The 22,445-nt window shown below is 41.4% G+C and overlaps 3 protein-coding genes across 5 annotated transcripts in view; all 3 read right to left on the reverse strand.

The window, feature by feature from the left end:
* hoxa3a (homeobox A3a) overlaps window positions 1-10,997 on the reverse strand; it is a 30,802-nt gene extending 19,805 nt beyond the window's left edge. The window contains exon 1 of the mRNA XM_067611296.1: window positions 10,469-10,997. The gene's annotated coding sequence lies outside the window, so the exon portion shown is untranslated. The remainder of the gene's footprint in view (window positions 1-10,468) is intronic.
* On the reverse strand, window positions 4,576-9,789 carry hoxa5a (homeobox A5a). 2 transcript variants are annotated; one of them, XM_067611307.1, is made up of 2 exons: window positions 6,390-9,789; window positions 4,576-5,764 (listed from the first exon to the last, which is right to left on the reverse strand). In XM_067611307.1, the coding sequence occupies exons 1-2, from the start codon at window positions 6,970-6,972 to the stop codon at window positions 5,511-5,513; spliced, it is 837 nt and encodes a 278-aa protein (XP_067467408.1). In that variant the 5' UTR covers window positions 6,973-9,789; the 3' UTR covers window positions 4,576-5,510. The 2 variants fall into 2 exon arrangements, with proteins under 2 accessions (XP_067467408.1, XP_067467409.1); XM_067611308.1 differs by having other exon boundaries at window positions 4,576-5,761; window positions 6,390-9,786.
* Window positions 10,998-11,378: 381 nt separating the features above from the next.
* On the reverse strand, window positions 11,379-22,209 carry hoxa9a (homeobox A9a). 2 transcript variants are annotated; one of them, XM_067611305.1, is made up of 2 exons: window positions 18,702-22,209; window positions 11,379-12,738 (listed from the first exon to the last, which is right to left on the reverse strand). In XM_067611305.1, exons 1-2 carry the CDS (start codon window positions 19,252-19,254, stop codon window positions 12,425-12,427), a joined length of 867 nt encoding a protein of 288 aa, XP_067467406.1. In that variant the 5' UTR covers window positions 19,255-22,209; the 3' UTR covers window positions 11,379-12,424. The 2 variants fall into 2 exon arrangements, with proteins under 2 accessions (XP_067467406.1, XP_067467407.1); XM_067611306.1 differs by lacking the exon at window positions 11,379-12,738 and adding an exon at window positions 14,588-18,315 and having other exon boundaries at window positions 18,702-22,204.
* Between the last annotated feature and the right edge of the window lie 236 nt (window positions 22,210-22,445).

Here is a 22,445-nt window from a genome sequence, read left to right on the forward strand (position 1 = left end):
AGATATTTTCTTTCCTACAGTGGGCTCATGCGTAATGGTCATTTCCAGTGCTTGGTTACTCCTGCAAAAACTCTAATATTGACGACTGAACAAGCTCTCAAGATAAGTCAGAGTGGTCACCATATCTTCATCTACAGCTGCAACGTTTGATTAGACCAACAGCACGGTGACCCTCGAGTCAAAAGAGGTGAACATAATCTGCTACATCCTCTAGAAAGTGCATGAACCACTCCCTTATTGCTTTAAGTGAAGAGATTGTTGCCAATGAAAGCAATGAGGCTGAATATTTTAGATAAGGACACAACTAATGTTCCCAAACACTAACACCATGCGTGTGGCTGCTGCGTAACCAAGGATTGAAATATTGCCAGATACATTTAAAAAGGTAGAATTAGTAAGACTGTGCACGTACAGATACAGAGATATAGTAACCAGACTGCATTGAAGATTAAGAGAATCTGAAATGTTGTCCACTGATAAAAAATTGTCAAAATAACAACAAAAATAACAATGAAAAGTACAACATGCAGCATTGTGGCATTAATAAGAACTATTTAGCAGCCAATTGGGCCGATTCTGGTCTTCATCAACTCTTACTTGTAAATTAAATGAACTTGTGATTGAGCAAATATGGGATTCTTATCTGAACTGTTTGGACATTTGAAGATTTGTGTCGTTTACAAAGCGCAGAGATGTTGCGCATTGTGTGTGTTGCATTTGTACAATCAAGTCGCCTCGATTTTTGGAGGTTTCTGAAATAAAGTGTTTGTTTCCAATTCATTTCATGTTAATATGACGATGAGACGTTTCTAAAATGGAAAATGATGATATATTCTTATTTCATTTGCAGAGGAACTGCAGATGATAAGCTTTATTGTTATTGTTTAAAGTGAAATAAAGATATATTTTTTAAATAAAACAGTTATTATGATCTCGTGTGTCGTGTGTCGCATATAACAAGATATATGATTCAGGCGAGACCCAGTTTGGAGCTTTTTAAACATTATGCCAAAAAAATATTTAGTTTTTGGTGGCGATTTTGATTTTTTTTTCATCAGCCACCTTTTTCATCCATTTCTTGTTTTTATTGGATCTCTACACAACAAGCAGAAGGTCCAGTCTTTTAGTTTTTCGGGAACGCTTTAAGGCCCAGTGAAAAATAAAATGCATAAATATAATAGGCTTATTTTGGCACAAAAATATATGATTTTTTAAACTTTCTCTCTGTCAGTCACAAAAACATCTGTGCCATTTCTGTTTTCTTAAAAGGCTTCTATTCAGCTGATCAGGAAGAGAGGGGCTAAATGTTTTTTAAGGGGTCCGGGGGCTCAATTTGGGGGCTGTGGGCCTTCCCATTACCCTGTGACCGGGTCGAGAGTATCAATCCTGGAAATGCAAATTTTGCCCTCGTCCCTAAACATATCAAATGCGATTTATTCAAAGGAAATTCACCAATCAACCGCCCTAATAAAACGCCAGCCACTCAATCTTGTTGCTGGGGACGGGTGGGGGGTCCCCTCCCCCGGTCCCAAACGCGAGGTCACCGCGCTTCCAGGGTTCACCTGGAGTGCACCGTGCAACATATGTAATTCAAAGCTATTCTGTCTTTTGTGTGGAGAGTCAAGATCGCTATTATAAGGCTGGCATCAAGCTCCGAGTGAACAGATGACTGAGACTTGTTCAGCGGGTAAACTTTTGACCCCAATTTTTCCTCCTCTTCTCCAGCTATCTCGCTCTCATCAGCCCCAGCCCGGTGAGATATCTTGGCCCCTCTTGAAACGAAAAAAATGATTTTAATAATGTGTATCTCATGCCTTTGCGGAGATCATTTCCGCAAATTTCATAATTAGAGAAGATGCCAGCAGAAGACCTGAAATGCAGTTGTAGCTTTGTGATGTTTCTACCGAGGGAGTGAAAAGATAAATCCAACAGGCTCCCACTCAAGACTAATAGGGCCGTAAAATATGCAAATCATTCATTAGATCTACCAAAGAAGCCAAAAGTCTTTGTTGGAGGCAACACTTTGAGTCAGACTCCCCCTCTCTTCCCTGCACAGAGTCTTTTCCTCTAGAGCAGGATGTTACCACAGGCTCTCCGTCCCGCAGTAAATTCATTTATACGCATTATGCTTATGGGCAACGCCAAGTAAACGTGTCATTAACGTGAAGGCGCGTGTGTGCGCGGTACTGTGGATGTGTGAGTGCTTTTCTTCTTTCTATACGCAGGGTGACAGTGAACTTGGCCTAAAGCGAGCTCTGCTGGTGGCTCAGAGAGGATGCAGATTTATCTTGGTGCTGTGGCTGACCTCCAGATGAACCTACAGCGCTTCTCTCCCTCTCTGCCTGGCAGTATGCCGCACATGGGGCCATGTCGAAATTTCTCCTTTTGAAATATTGGCAAGGGTTTTAATTCTAAAATAACCGCATTCCCAATGTGTCTTTTTTATTCCATGTGTGCCTAAACTCAGTAAAACACAGTATATATAAGCTGAGGACGTTTTTTTACATAACAATGAGCAACATAACGAACAAAAAACCGAGGAAATCAGCAATATGGTTTGGATTAATCCAATAACTCGACAATAAATACATCAGCAGAACTTTACTGTTTGATAAAAAGAAAAGACGAAAAGGATCGTTTTTTAAAAAATCCACCTCGTCTGTCCAGAATTTATACTCAGAAGTGACCAGAAATTGAATTCAAGCTAAAGTTGTTTTACGCAGATGAATAAACTGATTTATTTGCAACACAGTTCATCAAAACAGAATAATAGTAAGAAATAATAAGAAATGGGTCCAGCCAGTGTGATGGAGGCCTCTGTACGTTACGTTACTACGCATGACTGTCGGGCTGTGTAACCTTTGCAAATCAGACCAGGCGAAACTTTTAGAAAGATTAAGTTTTTATATACAATATTATTGGTTGCTGAAACTCATTTAAATTAAACATGAATCATAATCTGTAACATTTTTGGTGTTATCGTGTATATTTTGTCTGGTTAGTTGGAATTAGGAACCGGCGCATCAAGTTACACACCCTTCAATTAAGAAAAAACAGATGCGCAACTCAGTAAAAGAAAAGGATGTGGCCGTTTTGTCCAAAAAAGGTAAATAAACGATAACATTTTTTCCATTTTCGATCCATGTTTTTTGGAATTTGGGTCCCCTGGTTCTCCCGGGGTCTGACCGCACAAGAGGTCGCCACAAAGCGAGAGTGACTTTTTAAGAGGTCATCTGAACTTTTCAACCCCAAACACAAAACGACGTGACAGACACAAAACGGAATTCCTTTTGAAATGTCTCCCTGCTGCTGTTTGTTCCCATGTTGTGTTTACTTGACACTGTTTATAGTCTGTCCTAAAATGGTGCCAACATGTGGAGCGCAGCGCTCAGCAAAACAACGACTGCAACTTTTCAGTCAGGGACCTATACAACTTCCACAAGTCATCAGCTCGTACAGAATCCAATCAAACGGAGCTAGCTGTAAATCCGTAGGCCTGCATTAGCGGTTAACTTTATCATGGACATCTACACACCGCACACACCCCTTGGAAACTTTCTGGCTCGCGGTCTGTGAATTCTCCAATGTAATAAAACGACAACAACTCGAAGTTTGTGGGGGTGGAAATGGACACAGAGATAATTATCCAACATGTAAAAATGGATTATGAGTTACACCACAGATGGAGGGAAACAAGTTACACGGGGAAGGAAGCAATTAAATAGCCATGAACCGGACCCAACCCTGCGCAACATCTGCCGAGACCAGTAGCTATTCAGCACTGCACAACTGACAAATTAGTGTAATGGACTAATAGGGACGGATAGAGGGAGCGAATACAATAATAAGGCTGTTTAACACAGGCTGGCTGTTCTCAGGCTACCGGCAAGTCTGCAGAAACTTACCCAGAGACGCGGTCCTCATCCTAGAGAGCGTCCGGTCCATACTTAGCCAGTCTGAGCAAAAGAGACGGTCTGTACCGGTCAAGTAACACTTACAGCCTGCAAAGGGAGAGTCAGACGAAGCCTCGCCGTCAGTGCGATTATATGTTATGTGCAATATACTGTCAACTCCCCAAAACCATAAAACTTACTTTAATGGCTACCACGTGACCGTTTTATGGCCAGTGAGCCTATCTGGCCGCGCTCCGGATGATTTTTACGATCTAATTCATAGACAAAACCCCCCATTCATTTAGCACCCAAATGTCAGAGAGCCAGAATCGGCCCTAATAAAGTTTACAGCTCGAAAAGTCGAGCTGACTCTCCGGGAATAACCCAGGAGTCTGTGCGCAAGGGGACGCCCGGCCCCTGAAGCCTGTTAGTGGCCAAGGACCCCAAAGCTCCAAGCACCACAGCAAGGTGAGTAAATCAAGAAGCTTTCATTCAAGGGGACCTGTTGAATTCAAAGATTTAACTAGAGGAAACTTTGCCAATTTTAGACAGCTCATCCTAATGAGTTTACAATTTTTTGACCTTACAAGCAAAGGTTGACTCCTCTCTTCCACAGGAGCAGTTGTGGCAAAATCGCAAATGAATCTTGAATATTTTACAAAAACGTACAGTCACTGTGATGTTGCCGTTCCAGTAGAAAGTTTATTATAATGGCCATCATCGTTATCATCATCAACATTATTATTATTATAATATATTCTTGACTTCCAGTCTTTGAAAAACATTTACAAAAAGCTTATCACGATGGAGTTATACACAGAGGCAATGGATTTTACTGTGGGACCCTCCACATAAAAAGAGTGAAAGCAAAGACAAAAAACACGTTGTTTTTTTTTTTTACTAAGATGTTGCGCCCAGGTGAACAACGCAAACAGCAGCTCCTGCAACAAAAAAAAAAAAACCCAAAGATACAAGGCACAGCTACTGTACATACAAGACCGAGTCGGCACCTCTTTCCATACATTTGTTCACAACGCACACAAAAAACCACACAATGCTTACTTTTTGCTGGCTCTACTTTTGGAAGCAAGTTATCTGAACAAGTTGGTACAATACATCAAACAAATAAATACATACATATACAGTACATACATAGAAAACGAAGGCTAAACACAGAGGCAGCTCAACATCAACCTTCTATTTATTAGGCTGTTGTTGTTCTGAGTGCATTACACAACTTTTTACTGGATTTATTTGCGGTAGGTAGCATTTCAGGCTTTGTCGCTTTCGGTTTTCTTATGAACAAGAAATAATTTAAACAAACATTTATTTTCATGTGTTTCCTTTTCCTCTAAATCTAGACAGAACTGTACATAATGCATTTTTTTTTACTCACATAAGCATTACCACGGTGGAAATAAAAAGGAAATAATATTAAGGAATATAATGGGACGGTTGTTGGACATACAGAAGGGCTTGGGTGGGGTGTCCCCTGTCCCGCACACAGCCCCGTGAACAAGTCTCTGCGCTTTTTGAAATAAGGTGGAGGAGAAGTTGATATGACAATCTCTGTTTTTATTTTTATAGTGCTCGTTATCAGGGATGGAGGGGTGAGTATCAAGGCCTGTAGCCTCCCCCGCCTGCAGCCGCCATGCTCATGCTCTTCAGCTTGTTGTCTTTCTTCCACTTCATCCTACGATTCTGAAACCAGATTTTGATCTGTCTCTCTGAGAGGCAGAGGGCATGGGCTATCTCGATCCTCCGCCTGCGGGTCAGGTACCGGTTGAAGTGGAACTCCTTCTCCAGCTCCAGGGTCTGGTACCGGGTGTAAGCAGTCCTGGCTCTCTTCCCCTCTGGTCCTGCCAAATCTTCTTGCAGAAAAAAAGAGTGGAAAAACACATGAGATACAGCAGATGTTTAAAAAATAAGTGCATCAACTTTTTTTTTTTCCTCGCATTTTTTTGGATATTGCCAATATGGTTTTTGGAGGTAGAAATGGCTACAAAGATAGCGCACGACTTCTTCTTAAACAGCGCAGATGAAATCCCCAAAAAATTAAAAACATTAAGTAACAAAGTGAGAAAGACACTTTCCAAATACAAGTAGCGAGAATGAATTAACACAGTTAAAAGATTTAAAATCTACGCTGCTTGGCCATAATAATTACACTGTAATAAACAAAAAAGCATGTATCTTACACATATTAAACGCATTTTAACCTTATGTGTAGCGTCACGAAATTATTCCGTACCTGCTCTATGTTGACAGGACTTAAAGGCAATAACAGGTGAGAGGTGCATATGGCGCTCGTGCCCCTTTGGAAAGTAAATATATGTTTTGCTTTTTCAGCAATATAATGGTAAATTGTCAGATTCAGGCCTGCTTTGCTTGTGAAAAGTCCCGAATAAGGTATAAACATGATCAGTCTTTTAGCAAACAATAACACAGCGCTAGGTCTCTAAAATCAATACAAGATCATTAAAAAAAGCAGTTTACCATGACTTATATGTAGTTTTCTCATCCACGGATATATCTGAGGCTGTGTCGAGTCGGTGACATTTTGTGGAGTTGTCGGTGCACTTCCCGCAGGCTTCTCCTCCTGGAGAGGGGAAGCTTTGGAGACACAGTCCCGGCTGAGCAGCAGCGTGCCTCCGTTCGAGCTCGAGCAAGGGGTCGTTATGGAGTTTTTCACGGCTCGGTGTTGAGTTTGAGACTCGGTGACCGGAGACGAGCTGGCGACCGAGGAACACGGTAGAGGGTCAGGTGGTGGCGATAAAGACGTGGTCCCGGTGCTGTTGGCGGATTGCGTGTACCTGACCGGCTCCACTGAGGGTGTTGTCGCTGCTGAGTGACTCGGGGAGTATCCCGGTGTCCGCTCGTTGCCCACAAAGTGTCCGGTACCGGGCCGCCCGACTGTTAGGTCCATCCCGTTGTAGCCATACCCGTACCTGCTGGAATGCATGGCTGTTGAGTCTCTATATTGCTCGTTTGCCGTACTATGGTCTCCATAATTATGTAACTGGAAGTCCGCGCCATTGGGATAGCGACCGCAGAATGAGTTCACAAAATAGGAGCTCATTTGTTGACAATCCACCGTTTGCTCGTTGTAAGTATTGCTGTTGTTTTGTATTATTTTTGGAGGTAAAATAGCATAAACCTGTGTGCTTGATTTGTGGCTCTTATGGTTTAGCGCGTCCTATAGCACCCTTGCACAATTTATGATGAATTATGGAAATGAGTGGGACATGGACTTGATTCTCTCTTACGTAGGCACCCAAATATGGGGTACGGCGGAGAATCACGTGCTTTTGTTGACCAGTCGTAAATCCTGCTTGGTGACCTCCAGAGGTAAACTCGTGCACGCAGGAAATACTGGGTGGGATGTGAAGGGCGCGCGCCTCCATGCGCTCGTGGCTAGGGCAAACTCTCAGCCGAGGCTCGGGTGTTTTGAATTGTCGTGGTGCGCCATCCTCTGGTTCAACTGTTGCACTGCCTGTCTGCGGCGCTTTCTGAGGCGGGGGCTCCAAACGGGGTCATTCGGAGGTTAACGACCATTGCGGCAAAAACCAACGGGCTCCTAAACAATACAACAAGTGACATGCTGAGAGTGCAATCTCTGCGAGGCTAGTGTACAGAAATAATTCGATCAGAATCTGTTATGCATGTTATGATAAGCGATGAGTGCAAATAGACTGTGCAGTTAATAGAATAACAGCCCATCTAAAAAGGGCTGCGTGTTTGTTTTTTCATACTTTTTCTTATACTCATAAAACAACTGAACAACCACTCATGTGGGGAAACACTAATGAATAAATGTTTGGGGGAGAAGATAAAAGACAAACATCACATTATCGAATAATGTCACACGGACTGCCACTCAAGGCCTGTCTTTTATGTCACACTCAAGAATGAATAACTTTAAATATAGGATATATATGAACTCAAGAAAACCCAACAGTACTGCACATAAGCTGGTAAAATTTAACGATGCCGACAATGTCATTTTGAGGATATTACAAGCTTTTTGCACGTGTCCCGACTTTTTTTTTTTTCTCATTTACTAGCGAATCGTTGTTCATATTGACTTTTAAACAGTCAGTATGAAACCCAATACCAGTTGTGTATTTTTATTTATTTTTGGTGAGACATCAACATGATATCAAGACATAGAATCGCTTTGTAGAAGCATTCGCTTAAAAGTGACACGGAAGACAAACAAAAAAAAAGAAAGTACTGGAAAATGGGATGTTTGACACGATTGATGGTTAAAATTAAGCGAACATGCTTAAAATGTAAAATGAGAAATAACCACAATATTCAAGCAGTAATTCATTTTTAGTTTTTGCATTGTGTCATAAGATATTCGTACTGGTCATTACAAAGAGTTAGAGTCTTTGTCATTTTCTGCTCCTTCTCTTCCACTTTCTATGAACAAATAAAAACAACATTATATGTGCTATTAGAGTAGAGTCCTCAAAACAAAGCCACAAACTAAAGATGATTGATTATACAGATAAAAGTGTTGGTAAAAGTAGGCCTTTACATTTTTTTGTTAAATCGCTGCCTACAATGAAAAACCTTGACGCACTCTCCATTTTTTTTGCGTAATATTGTAACTCGACCAACGCGCTAACTGAAAAGTAGAAACCAATTATCGACTATTAGCTATGTGAGATCAGAAAAAAAACAAGAGAGGCGCACAGAGTCCCACACAGACACGAAGCCTACATAAAGGAAAGACCTCGCGTCCAGCGCTCTGTGTTTGGTTACCTCCTTGTGGAATTTTTATGGCACCTTCGTCTCTGGAAGGCAGTGGCCTGTCCTTTGCTTTCCCCTCACATGCTTTTTCCCCAGAGCAGCGCTTTTACTCAGCGCAAGCCCAATCCTGTGTTACTGACAAAAACAGTGAGATAGATTATATATTCTGGTTCAGGCATGTGTGCCCTTTGCTGTAACAGATACCCAGAAGGCACGATCTAAGAAAGGGTGAATACCGGGCTCCTACATCCGTGCTCAGTGGGTCCACAATAAGAGAAGAACTAAGGAGTGTGTGTTGGCTAAACAGTCATGCTCTAACAGCTGATTTATGGCTAGCCAATGGCAACAAAGTTCCCACGAAAATTGTTTCCTCGAGTCGAGCGAGGGACACACCCGGGAACTAAAAAAGGACCAAAAGAAAAGAGAGGAAAGAAGTGAGTACGCTCTGGTGTCAAACATGTCGGGCTGGGAGTGAAAGAGGTCACTGCTGCAGGAAGAAAAGGAGGGCAGTGCACTCTGCAGGCACCTTCACACACTAGCACTCACGCTCGTGAGGATATGCAAATATAATCCCACAATATTTTAATCTAATTTATTCATAAATATCACTGCGCACGGCTGCAGCACCACTAAAACTCACTGCGCTCACATTTATTATTGTTAACATTTTGTGAAACCCAATGAGCAACATAATTCCCACCTAACAGCAGCAGAGACACTTTCCAGCGGAAGGAATTAGATTTTAGATATAGAAATAAGAGGCAGCAGCACTCAAAACACATGAAGACCGCAGCGATTTTTTCAGTCAACATTAATGTGAATCTAATAATTTTTTTTTTGCAAATAAAACAACGAAAAGGACAAATATTTAAACTCGGACACGAAATGGAAAATGAACATTACATTGAATGCATTTACATTCACTTTCGCACCTTTAGTGGAAATCTGTCAATACTTTACGTTTTAGATCTTCACAGAAATTGGTTGTCTGGCTGTCTAATAATTTATTGCACAAAAGAAATCACTGCAGTGTCACAACACAGAATATTTAGCTCGCTGAATGTATGTTAAGGAACGCCATGAACAATACAGAGGTGCAATCATAGTGTGCAAATAAAGCTTTCGCAGATAAACATTTCAGCGTTAATTTCCATTTTCAGGGAAATTCTTGCGTGTCAATAAAATCACATTTAAACACTTTTTTCACCCCGTTTTTTCGCTGTTATCTCATTCATCAATACAATATGCATCCAGGGCCTTCATGCACTCATATGAAGCACAAAACGTTACAACTGTATTCATGGACACAAACAGAAACAGAAACAGAAAATAGAGGTCGACCTGCTTGAGGTCCATCCTGCACCGCAGGCATTTGCAGTAAAACAAGCAGAGCTGCAACCACAATATCTCCTGTGTCCCCACAGGAGGGCGTCAAAGAGCACATCATTTGACTACCATCCACCCAATGAATTTTGCAGCCGAGAGCACATCCCACTTTAAAAACCAACAACAAACAAATAAAGCTTTGACAGCATGCAAAAACCAGCCTGCATATCAACATGAAACACTGCTTTAGATAAACTCAAGGTTGTGTAATTCAGACTGATCAGATTTTCCACGTTGCATCTGTTATTCAAATCACAATCATGTAAACTGCAACATGAAACCATGTTTACAGACTTGTCAGCTCTGTTTATTTAAATAATGCGGTTCAATATCTAAATAAAGATCTGATGCTTATTTGCTTAGGTTGGTGGTTACTGTAGGTAGATAAAAGAGCAAACATGCATTTGACTGACAGGTTTCGGTTGTCTTACCTTTTCTGGAGAATCTTGTCAACAGGGGCGGTAAGGGGAGGGAGTTGGCAGGTGCAGGCGGGCAGTTACTGAGATAAGTCTCCAGCTGGGTTCCCGGACGGAAACTGGGGCTCCAGGGGGTCAGTGACGCACCAGGACTCCTTGCACTCATCTTGCCAAAACGTGTCAGAGGACCGACATTAGGGCACCCAAATGATCCAGTCATGTCCCAAGGCAAGCCTCTGGCGAATTTCTGTCTCGTCAAGAAAAAGAAACCCTCCAAACTCCAAAAAAAAAAAAGAGAGAGAGATGTGAGAGGCATAAAATGTAGGAGGTCGCTGGTGAAAACATCCGTGTGGAAGCTCGGGACCGTTAAATGAAAGGCTGTTCTATTCCGCTATTGGAAATTATATATAAAAAGTTCATGTTCACGGCTCTACGTCACGTGACCAGCTGTGGCCAATCGGAGGCCGAGCCGCGTCGTAAAGTTGTATTGCTATGTTGTAAATTTTCATAAACAACAACGGATTTATGACCCATCGCTGGAGGGAGAGATGGGGGCGGGTGGGGGGAGGGGGGAGGATGGGAGTGGGGAAGGGGGGGGGGGGGGGAGAGACAGAGAAGGAAGGGGGCAGGTCACCGACAGGCGCCATCTTACCGAGGGAAGAGGGAATGCAGAGTTCAGCAGTAATTTCCCTTCATCTGCAGCCTGCCCCATCTCGCATCCTCATAGCTCACATTCCCCAACTCCAGTGTTTACCTAACCCTCATAATGGACTGCAACATGTTTCATTACATGCAACCTAATATTGGCCACTGTAAGCGGCACTTACTGGTGACTGTAAGCGCCTCTAATTACCATGATTATCACCTGGTTGTTGCGGTAACACATTGTTAAGTGCGCAAAGGCTGAAAGCAAATAAACAAATAGACAAGTAGAAACTATTTTATTCCATTATTATGCTTTCGTTTACAGATTTAACACAGATCTAAAAGGTTTAGATATTTATTTTTTCACATATTGTCTTATTTACATTGAAAACTTGGACATTGAACCTAAAAATATCACAGTAGTTGCACATTTTGAATTACTATAGCCTTCTCATTTTACACTTCAAAAAAAAAAAGTAATAATCTGATACTGAAATGTAATGCTGTCTAAATAAATGTGCATGCATTGAGCCTATTTGTTTGAAAATCTATAGGCGTTAAATATGCAATAATACCAACATTTACAGAACACAGCTAAGACTTCAAAACATTTACATTAGGGTATTCCTGTTTACAATATCATAAGCAAGTTGGTTTTCTGGGAATCTGAGGTAGGAAGTTCATCCAAAACTAAACAAATATTTCCTTCAAGCCTAAGATGTAGACAAGATAAATAAGTCGATAACAGGAATAATTGATCTTCTAATTAATAAACAGTGAGAATAAAAATGATACACAGGTACTTGAACTTACTGAAATCTCACAGTTTGGAGGCATTTGACTGAGAAAACATTCACTTTTTAATTAGCCTATATTCAAAATAAGGCACATTCACGCAGAATGTTGTATTTGTTCCCTTTTAGAAATACAACCGTCTGTGGGGGTGAAATCCTCAGATAGGAGGGATATTCGTTGTGTCAGTGTTTGAATATTAGGTAGATTTTCGTTAAGGAATGTTGATTCAGTAGTACAGTCAGGTTAAATTAGTATATATAAAAATATAGTTTGATTAGGTAGATAATATCGCTCTTTCATGCGGAGCCTTCTTATGTATTTCGGGTTTTCTGTTAAATGCTTATTACATAATTTCCCTCAGCTGTCATTCAATTAATCAGCCTACAAAGCTCGTAGAAGCATCAGTGGCGTGTGAGCATTTGAGATTTCCTTTATCCATTAATAACAGTGTGGTTTCGATTTTCTTTTTTATTTGCTTGTTTATTTGTTTGTTTTTTCATTGACGATTTAATTGTCTGTCCGTTTCTTTCGTTACTTTGCAGCCTTTTCTGACTCCGAACCGGCTCCTCGTGTGTCTCCAGCATCGGGCTCCTCGGCCTCGGACACCGCTTGGATATCATGATCCTTTTCCCCTGTGGTGGGCACCAGTTCGTCCTTGTGGTCTTTCTTCCACTTCATCCTGCGGTTCTGAAACCAGATTTTGATCTGTCTCTCTGAGAGGCAGAGGGCATGGGCTATCTCGATCCTACGCCTGCGGGTCAAGTACCGGTTGAAGTGGAACTCCTTCTCCAGCTCCAGGGTCTGGTGCCGGGAGTAGGTCTGCCGCCCCCGCTTTCGGTTTGGATCTGTGGGAGAAAAGACACGACAGCTGTATATAAGTTGCAAAAGACATGTGGCGTATATTTCTGCATGTATGAAATATGAGACTGCATGAACCATTAATTAAAGTGGCGTTGACACTGGTGCTGACAATAAAAACTTGTTGTAGGAAACATCTTGGGTGCCATTAATTTATTTTTGATTGCGCAATTAATTGTGGCTCATATTTGACTTTACCCACTTTCCATACACACACACACACACACACACACACACACACTAATCAGCAGGGTAGTTTTTTCCTCTTTTTTTGGTAGTTTCTCTACATCTGTTTAAAGTAGTCCTGCTGGGGTCTTTCGCTCATGCCTCCTTTGATACTCTGCATGTCTTTCCAATTAAAAGCCAGTGATGTTCTGCTCACCGAAGGAGTCATCAGTAATTAGATTACAGCCGCAACACCTTCTCTTTCAAAATTTTAACCAACGCCTATGTTTCAAATTGCTTGCATTCTAAATCCATCTGACTTCTTTATGTAGCCGACAATACTGGTGCATATTGATCCAAGAATGTGGACGAACGAGTTTCAGAAAATACCAGAGCCTCTGCAGTGCAGACCCAATTAGAAAAGGAGCTGCAGAGTGCAGAACTGATTTACACAACAGGCCGGTCTTTTTTTACAACCACAAAGGGGAGAAGAGGCTATAAGAGTAATAGGAGTGCAGAGAAAAACCCCCAGCGGCAAGGTCTCTTCGTACTGAACACACAGAAGCGCTGGCCAAATGAATTTATGGCTGCAGAACTCATTAGTTGCGCAATAAAAGTTTTACGATTCTTTCCATGCAACACCAATGGCTTTACGAAATTAATTGAACCACTAACGGCAAGTGTAACTATCCCAATGCTTTGTAAAAGCATTGACCTGAGGGCTTTGAAATAGCGACCAAGAGATAGTATCCGCACATACCTGATCCTCTCATCCAGGGGTACATCCGGTATTGTTTGTCCGGCGGCGAGGTGAGGGGTCCCGGCCCCGGATGGCAGCAGCTGTCGGTGAACAGGCGGCTCTGGTCAAACGGGCTGCAATGCAGTGTGTGTGCGTCCTGCCCCCGGCCACAGCCCGAGGTAAACATAGGGTGGCTCTGGTACACTGCATTGTTGACGTTGTAAACTCCAGATCGGGACGGTGCAAACGCGATGGCCGCAGCAGTCCGAGCCGAGCCATACTCCTCTTCAGTGGGTCCAATACCGCAAGAAGCCCGGTCTATGTTTGGGAACAGAGAACTACTCGCCGTATATTTGCTAAGAAGACCATCCACATAATAAGAACTCATATTTTTTCTCCCTGATTTGTTGGCCCAGAATCCTCAGTGTCGTTTTTACGAGGTAGCGTGATATATGACAGCAATACACCTTAGATTTACACCAAACCCCATTTTCACTCTGGACTAAAGAACTCACCCACATGACTCAGGCCTGGCCGCTCTCATCCAATCAGCAGGCAGACATGGATTTCATTATGGCGCAGACTGCAGAGTGGGATTAACACTTCACGCACAAACACATACACACATATAAACACACAGGAGAGAAACTCACACAATTCCAGTGTTAAGCGGTAATTTACGTATCTGAATTATATAGTATTTAGTTTTATGTTACCTTTCTTAACACTACTTTACAAATAAGTATCAATTGAGGGATTCTAAAATGTTATGCATCTACGTGAAATACTTTTAACCTCCTTGATATTAATAATTTACACTCTCAGTATAATAGGATACAATAATACCAATAACAACTAAACATAATAATCGGTTATAATAGCTGCTATACTAACTGTAGCCTAACGGCCTATTTATAAACTAATAACGGACATTAAGTAATCGTGTCGGTTTCTATTTTCAACACGAGCCGCTGTTAAAATGTATTTTGGATTAGGCTACATATCGCACATAGCGAACATATCACATATAGTGCGAATGATCTTCGTTGTTAGAAACATACTGTTTATTTCCCAGGAGGTTTGAACATTGTTGTGCACATAAAATTCAGGACTGGATTTCTGAAGTGAAAATTTGGGCTTAAATAGAAATAAAACGATAATAATATTTTTAAATTGTACGGACTGCTACTACTACTAATAACAATAATAATAACAATAATAGCCTAATAAAACAAATAAATAATAACGAATTCGTCCTACAAAAATAGTTTCTAACTGACATTGCAATGTTACCTAAATTATCAATAATGAGCGATACATTTGCGTAAACTATGCGTACAATAAACATAAATAAAATAAGAGAAGTGTCAGAATAACATTGGTAGCAAAAACTGAGCAATTAAATTGTTATTATTAGTCGTAATAGTAGTAGTAGTAATAGTAGTAGTAGTAGTGGTAGTATTAGTAGTATAAATATAATGAAAAATACACCAAAAATTCGTTAAAATTATTTGCAGACATTGAGATCTATTAGAAATAATCAAACAGCAGTAATCCGACATCTTGTGTTTTGTGTTCTGCACAACTGAAATTAAATATGTCTGGAATTCAAATAAATGTGTTAGGACATTGAAATCTGCATAATAATAAATGTAATGGGAAAATCTGTTCATATTTCATGTTGGTGTCGCTACATACTCCTGCTATTAAAACCGGTTCATTTAGTTAAAACACAGCAGTGATCAGAGAGCCAAACCAGAAATCAAACAGTCTCTGTGTGCTGGCTGATTCATTCATCCCCACAGAGCCGCGGGCTAAGGAAGCAGCTTCTGCACTGAGACTGTAAAAAGGTGTCAAATTATTTGGCTGGACTCTTAAAATGTTACTACAGTATGTTGCACAGTGCAGGTTCATTAGAGAGGAGTGTTAGTAGTAGCTGGGGAGATGTTGTGGAACAGTGTCTCCACCGGCTGGTGACTTGTAGGGACTGCAGGGTGTGGAGGCAGCAGTGCGCAGGCGTTTTATCTTTCTGCTGCAACCCGGGAGCAAATACAAGATAGAAAAAAAGTAAGAGAAATGACGCACAAAGGTAATGTCAAGTTTCTTTTGTTGTAATTTTTTGAGCAAAGCGCTGATTGCTTTTGGCAGATGTGTCCAGATGTACTTTGATATAATCCACATCTAGAGGCCTACCACTGTGTTTGAAACTAGCTGCTGGCTTTATTGCTCCTTTTTCCTTTAGGATGGGCCCGGCGAAGGAGCAGAGGGCGGAAGGTTCCCAGGTAGAAACAAAAGATCGCTCCAAATGACCGTGAGTCCTGCGCGTCCCCGTCGGGGAGAATCCAATAAAGCTGATCATTTCCGCTCGGCCTTTTGTCCAGGGCGCAGTCCCACGGAAAGAGAAGAAAAAACAAATGGGTGCCATTCTGGAAACGGCCTAATTGTGTCTGGACGGCCATAAAGCCATTAAAACTGGAATGCCAGACAGTATAGCAGACCAGGCGTTTTATTGCACTGTCTCTGCTCGAGTCTTTGAAGTTTGGGTCCATCTGCGTCCCCTAACGCGTCACAACAGCACTCCAGTTGGACTAAAGTCTTACCTTCTAACTACAATAATCTCTCCTTTTCGGTGCAGCCCTTAATGAGGACTAAATTGCCTGGTGTATCTGACAGAGCCGTGTCTGTCTCTGGTCGACCGTGAGACCTTGCAGCTCTAGCTCGCATTGGATCTATTTTCTATTTCTTTGTGGCAAATATGTTCCAACATGCAGGGACTTGAGCCAGTCTCAGTCAGGGATGCGGAGGTCATATTTTAAAAATAGACTTGGACCTCTTCTTTGATAGACTATTTTGAATCCAAAATTCCCCGGCTCGTTACATTTCATAATATTCATTCATAAAATCCTTGTGCTTGTTGTAAGTTGGTTTTGTCGAGATGGCGCTAAATGACAGAGCTTTAGACCGAGCGGCCTTGTCATATCTGAGCTGAACAGCAACACACAGGCTGTATTATTTTGGGCTTCAGCTGTCGAAGCCCTCGATGTCTTTTTTTTTTCTTTTGTTTTGTTTTGTGTCCTCTCGCCTCGCAGCGCTTTGCACCCCATAAAAGGTTATAGCAGTAATTGTCTTTTATGGCTGTATACAGCTAACAACATCCTCTGCCAAGACGCAGCTCAGTATCAAATCCAGAAACACACACACACACACACACACACACACACACATACTAATCAAAATGCATACAGCTATAGGTGAATAACTGTATGTGTGTGTTTCCTGGAAAATACTAAAGATTTATAATAATTTTACAAATACAAAATATTTGTAAAACTTGTTAATGACCTGCACTAAACTCGAAAATACACATATTTTTTGTATATTTTCTGTAGAATTTTTGTGTGTGTGTGTGTGTGTTTGTGTGTGTGTGTGTGTGTGTTAACATTCAGTTGACAGAAGTATCCTTCACATTTTTTGCAGTGCAAAAAAGCACCAATAAATTATTTTGTGATTTTTATGAAAACATACAATTCGTTTCTATGTCAGGCCAAAATCCAATAAGAATGTAACGTGCATGAATTCGCAGATATAATTTGTTTTATTTAATAAATAAAGTACAAATTACATTTGTGAACCAAAAGTCAGACGGTCGGCAGACCGTGAGGTATTCAATAAGTAGCCTACAGTGTTTTGTTTAATTTCCTCTCACTAACAAACATTATGTTCTTTCAAAATGTTACTCCCTGAAATTCAGACATAGTTCAGTATCTATATGCAAGCAAATCTACTATAATTCGCCATCGGAAAAAAATAGGTTATTGTAGGTAGTTGATAGACATATAGGTAGTCAATCATGTCATGTAATATAGCTTCTATAACATTTAATTTAGTTAGCATTTTCAAGGAGGTTTCTGAGGTTTTTGCACCTACTTCAAAATGCGACCAGTCTGTTTTTCTGCGGTGACAATGTTAGATTCAAAATCATGGTCATCAGTCATAGTTCTAACAATAATAGAGAAACAACAATAAAAATGAATACATTTTACAAACTATACGCTCAGGTGACTCTGAGATAGACAACAAATAGAACTACAAACCAGAACACACACAACTAGAAACATCCATACACAAACGAGCACAAGGACCAAGCCAACTAATACACTTTAACGAGGTATTAATTCAAATCAACATAAGAAAAAGAACAAATTAAAAACGAGTGGGCACTGTTAAAATTGTGCAATATAAAGGTAGTCGCATCAAACTGAAGCCCAACATGCTATTTTTACAAGACAGATAAGCCCAATAGCTTATGTTATATAGAACAATAAGACAATGAAGTTTAAAAACAGGGTCCAGCAGAGTTAAGAGCTTCCACACATAAAGCTCACTAACAGCCTAAATACTGTATATGTACGGTTCAGTCACTCGTCTTTCGGTGCGCCGTCTTTATTAAACTTCTTCATCTTCATCCTGCGATTCTGGAACCAGATTTTAACCTGTCTCTCGGTGAGGTTTAACAGCCTCGCCACCTCGTACCTACGGTCTCTGGTCAGGTAGGTGTTAAAGAGGAACTCTTTCTCCAGCTCCAGGATCTGGTGCTTGGTGTACGGACAGCGCTTTTTTCTCGTGGCACTCGCGTGGAGCCAGCTGGACACTGGGTTATCTGGAAAGAGTGGGGTGCGACACTGGTATGAGGGCCCGTTGCTGAGTGTCCAAATGTACAAACACACATCACTCATAACGGCTCAGACCAACAAAAACTAAAAAAAATCTCCCTATTCTGATGAGAGGGAAATGGCTACACATGCGTAAACGGAACAACATCCAAATTAAACCCCTGTATTTGTCTCCCTCTGCTCACGTTCACTTTAAAAGCTGTAAAGGTTATCTAATATAGCAATGGGAGCTGGGCCATTAACAGTCCCCATAAGGAAATGGCACGTTCAGAATAGCATCTGTTCAGACGCGCGCCCAACATCACGTACCCAAATCCTCGCAGCTTTATGCGGTATAAATAGTATAAACATAAAGGACTTTGCAGTGACTTACTTGGATCAAGGCCCGGTTTCTCTTCGCCCTCCCCGCTCGTGTCCCCTGCCTGGCCGGACAGTGCGTCCTTTTCCACTGGTGATGCCGTGGCCACCGTCCCGTTGGCGTAATCAGAGAGCAGCAGCGCCGTATGGGAGCCGGGCAGCGCGCCTTCAGCTCGCGTCCCCAGACCCTCCGGTTTGATTCCGTAGTGATGGGTCGTCGGTAATCCGGTCATTGGCAGGGAACCGGACATGGGCTCCAGCAACCATGACTGATAGCGACTATCTGTATCTGCACCGACCGGGCCTTGGGGATGCCCATAGTGGTGATGATACACAGACGAGACGGTGCCTGGGAATTGAGCCGGAACGTGGCTCCATGACGGGCCGAATACCGTCGGTTTGGACGGGAAGGTACAAGTCCCAAGCTCGCTGTGGTCGCTGATAGTGGCGGACTGTCTGGCGTGCTGCAGCCCAGGACCGGAGGGGTATCTCGGCACCGAGAGCTCCTCGCTCTCGGGCAGAATGAGCGAATCGACGTAGTAACTAGTCAGCGTTCCGGATGTCGACATGGCAAAAAAATGATACTTTCACATGTACGCAGTCATACAACAGATACATGCAAAAGTAAAAACGCGCACACACACCACACACACATATACACACGCAGTAAACCCAGCCTCACAAAATAACAATGTGGAGAAATCAAGTAGCAACTTGGCCCCTCAGAGAACTACAGTGGGCTAGTAATGGGGAGACAGGCTGCTATGCCATTGGATAGCAGACACACGTGATCATAAAGGCTGAACAATAAAGGATAAATCAATCCCTTTGGTCATTAAATACTCACCCGCTCTCCTATAACAACCTCTAGTTTTAAAGCTGAGAATTATCAAGATATGAGAAAGATCTGCTATCTGTGAGATGGAAAATATGAACAAGTGAAGAAAAAAGAAACTTGTGCAGTATCATATCCAGTTGCTGCTGTTAAAATCCCTTGTTGGTTATCCAAAACGATACAGTATGTTTTTGGAAACCTTATTTTACGAGGTACTTTATAGGACACGTAAGCACCCTACCATTGCTTTTCACCAAAACACATTGTAACCACCACCGTATTAAAGAAACTTAGCAGCTCAAATCTCAAACAACGTTTGGATCTCAAATCCTGCCTATATGAGCCAAATTTTTATTTATTTTTGTCATATTTCGGCTGTGTCAGACATTTTCCAGTGGCCGTTAAATCCCCCTTTTTTCAGTTTAAAATCTTTGACAGATAAATATGACACATCCGAGCATATGCTGCCAGAGCTTATTGCAGGGTAAAATAGCCTTGTTATTTGCAATCTAGTTATTACAATTTTATTTAGGTTACTGCCTCTGCTAGTGTTGTGTATACCGACACAAATACACATAGCATAATGGTCATGAAATGGACATGTTTATTCCAGGCTACAATGACAAAAGTTAGTGATTTAGACTAAAGATATTACACATTACGGCATATGTTGGGCCTAAAGCACTAAGATCGCATAAAGCGCATGGCAGTATATTCCTTTTAATGTAAATAGCGAAGCAAAATGTACTTTTATGTGACAAAAGGAATCAATGAACATGACTTTTTCCTTCAAAATCAGAAAATATTTTTATTTTGAATTATTCAGTCAGAAAACAAAAAGAAAAATGAAGCAGGACTATTTTATTCCCAAATTTGTCTTATTAGGTGCAGCTATAGACTTTCATTTGTTAGGCTTATAATTACGATACAACACTACTGGTCTACATAATTAAATAACGTCAATTGACTGGATAGACTATATAAAAGATATAACGTAACACGTGTTACAAAATGGCCATGTAAAATTGAACATAGAGAATAAAATAAAATAAATAAAGCAAAGAAAGCAAAATAAGTGTTGCAGGTTTATAAATGATCCACTGAATTTAACCGCGATAGCTGAAAATTTATTAAATAATTTGCAAACAACATGTTGGTGTATCCCGGTTTCTCGTTGCTCATTTAAGCCGTTTGTTATTTGCAAAGCCGTTATCACTTACGGGCCTATATGACGGTATCATCACCGCCATTAACAGAATAAACTTTAATGATTGTAGCAGCTTGTACTTCGGTGTAACGTTACACTTAAACAGAGCTAAAAATAATGCGTAATGTGGCGCTTGTGGTTTCCTCCTTTTAAAAGTGAATAGTGCGAGGACACCAGTATACAAGAGCACATTTAAAATAGAAGTAGTCTGGTGAATGTTGAGATGATAATATGTAGTTAATAAATAAAATAAATGAACGATGAATTGCCCGCCAGAACTGTATTAACATCTGCAGAAATTAGTAAACATATTATGTTAGATTTGTGTTAATATAAACGGAAGCCAAATGCATCCAGCCGAAAAATACATTAGTCTTTTCAGACAACCAGTGAAACCTAATAAAATATTTAATGAGATTTAAAGCATATACAGAAATACATCAATGTGGATTTTGCAAAACGTGCTGGCTGTGTGTGTGTAAACATCCGTAACATCCTGAACCTAAAACCGTAGCAGATTTCACAGCAGCAACCTTGAGTTCTCACATATAACGCTGCGTGTTTTATTTATTACCAGCAAATAAACGGAGAGCTTGGCCAACACCCCACAAGGCCACATGCAATTCAACACGAAGGAACTCTCCCCACTCTGTTGTTGCTATTGCATTTAGAAGAGAGAGAGGACAGAGAGAAGGCACAAGGTGTCTACAATGTGCAGGCTATATCACCTCACTGGTACTTGCACGTTATCTGGCCAACAGACTTCAAACAAGCCGAAGGGGGGAAGAAAGGAGCGGCTGTGAGCCTATTTGTGCCCTAAAAGTTAGAATAGACAAACACCTCCAGAGCAGGAAAAGACGCCACTATGCCAATGGCTCTCAGGCTGTAAACCTAAATCACGGTGTTTTTTCACCCAGTTTACCGCAGGGGCTATTCACTTCTTTTGCCTCTGCAGATAACAGCCTGTCTGGCGGATCTAAATATCGCCATAAAGCCTTTCCCCTCCTTTTGTCTGAGCCACTATTGCGCAGCGGAAGCATCCGGTCTCATTGCCCACGGAGGTCGCTGTTGCCCCATTCACCTTCCCCTTCCCCTCCACTGCAGTGGTCGTAACCGAGGCCTTGTCTGGCGTGTCTGCGTCACTACTACTCACGGAAAACACTCACGGCTTTACCCCTTAATCCCAAGTCCACGACGCATACTGCAGCTCGAGCTTTGATCACGTTTAAATTCTGCACACATGCCGGCCTGGGTTTAATTTAAAGGTGAAAAAACAAGTGGAGAAATCTAAAGAAAACATAACAGGGGACAGGTTAGGGATATACACACACCAGCCAGTCACCCCCTCCCCCGATTTATAAACCCAGGAGCTTTAGGAACATGCTTCCAAAACATCTCTCCACAATTTTCAACAAATCCCATCAAGCTTTATGTCCCTGATGTGCTTTCCTTTTGGTATCGATGTATGTAACTGGGGCAATTAAGACAGTTTCATGTTGCAGAGTTATAAATGGACCCCAACAACATGAAACTACCTAAACCACTCGACAGTCGATCTGGGCCTCAAGTGTAACACAATCAGCCAATTCATAATGCACCGTGGTCGTCGGTCCCGTCATCAAGTGTCCCAAAAAAAAAAGGTCTGTATTGAGAAAGTACAACTACACTATAGTGAAACCTCTGCAACAAGGCGCAAAATGGACAAATTCACAAATGAT

The sequence above is a fragment of the Thunnus thynnus genome, chromosome 15 (assembly GCF_963924715.1).
Source record: "Thunnus thynnus chromosome 15, fThuThy2.1, whole genome shotgun sequence".
Taxonomy (NCBI): domain Eukaryota; kingdom Metazoa; phylum Chordata; class Actinopteri; order Scombriformes; family Scombridae; genus Thunnus; species Thunnus thynnus.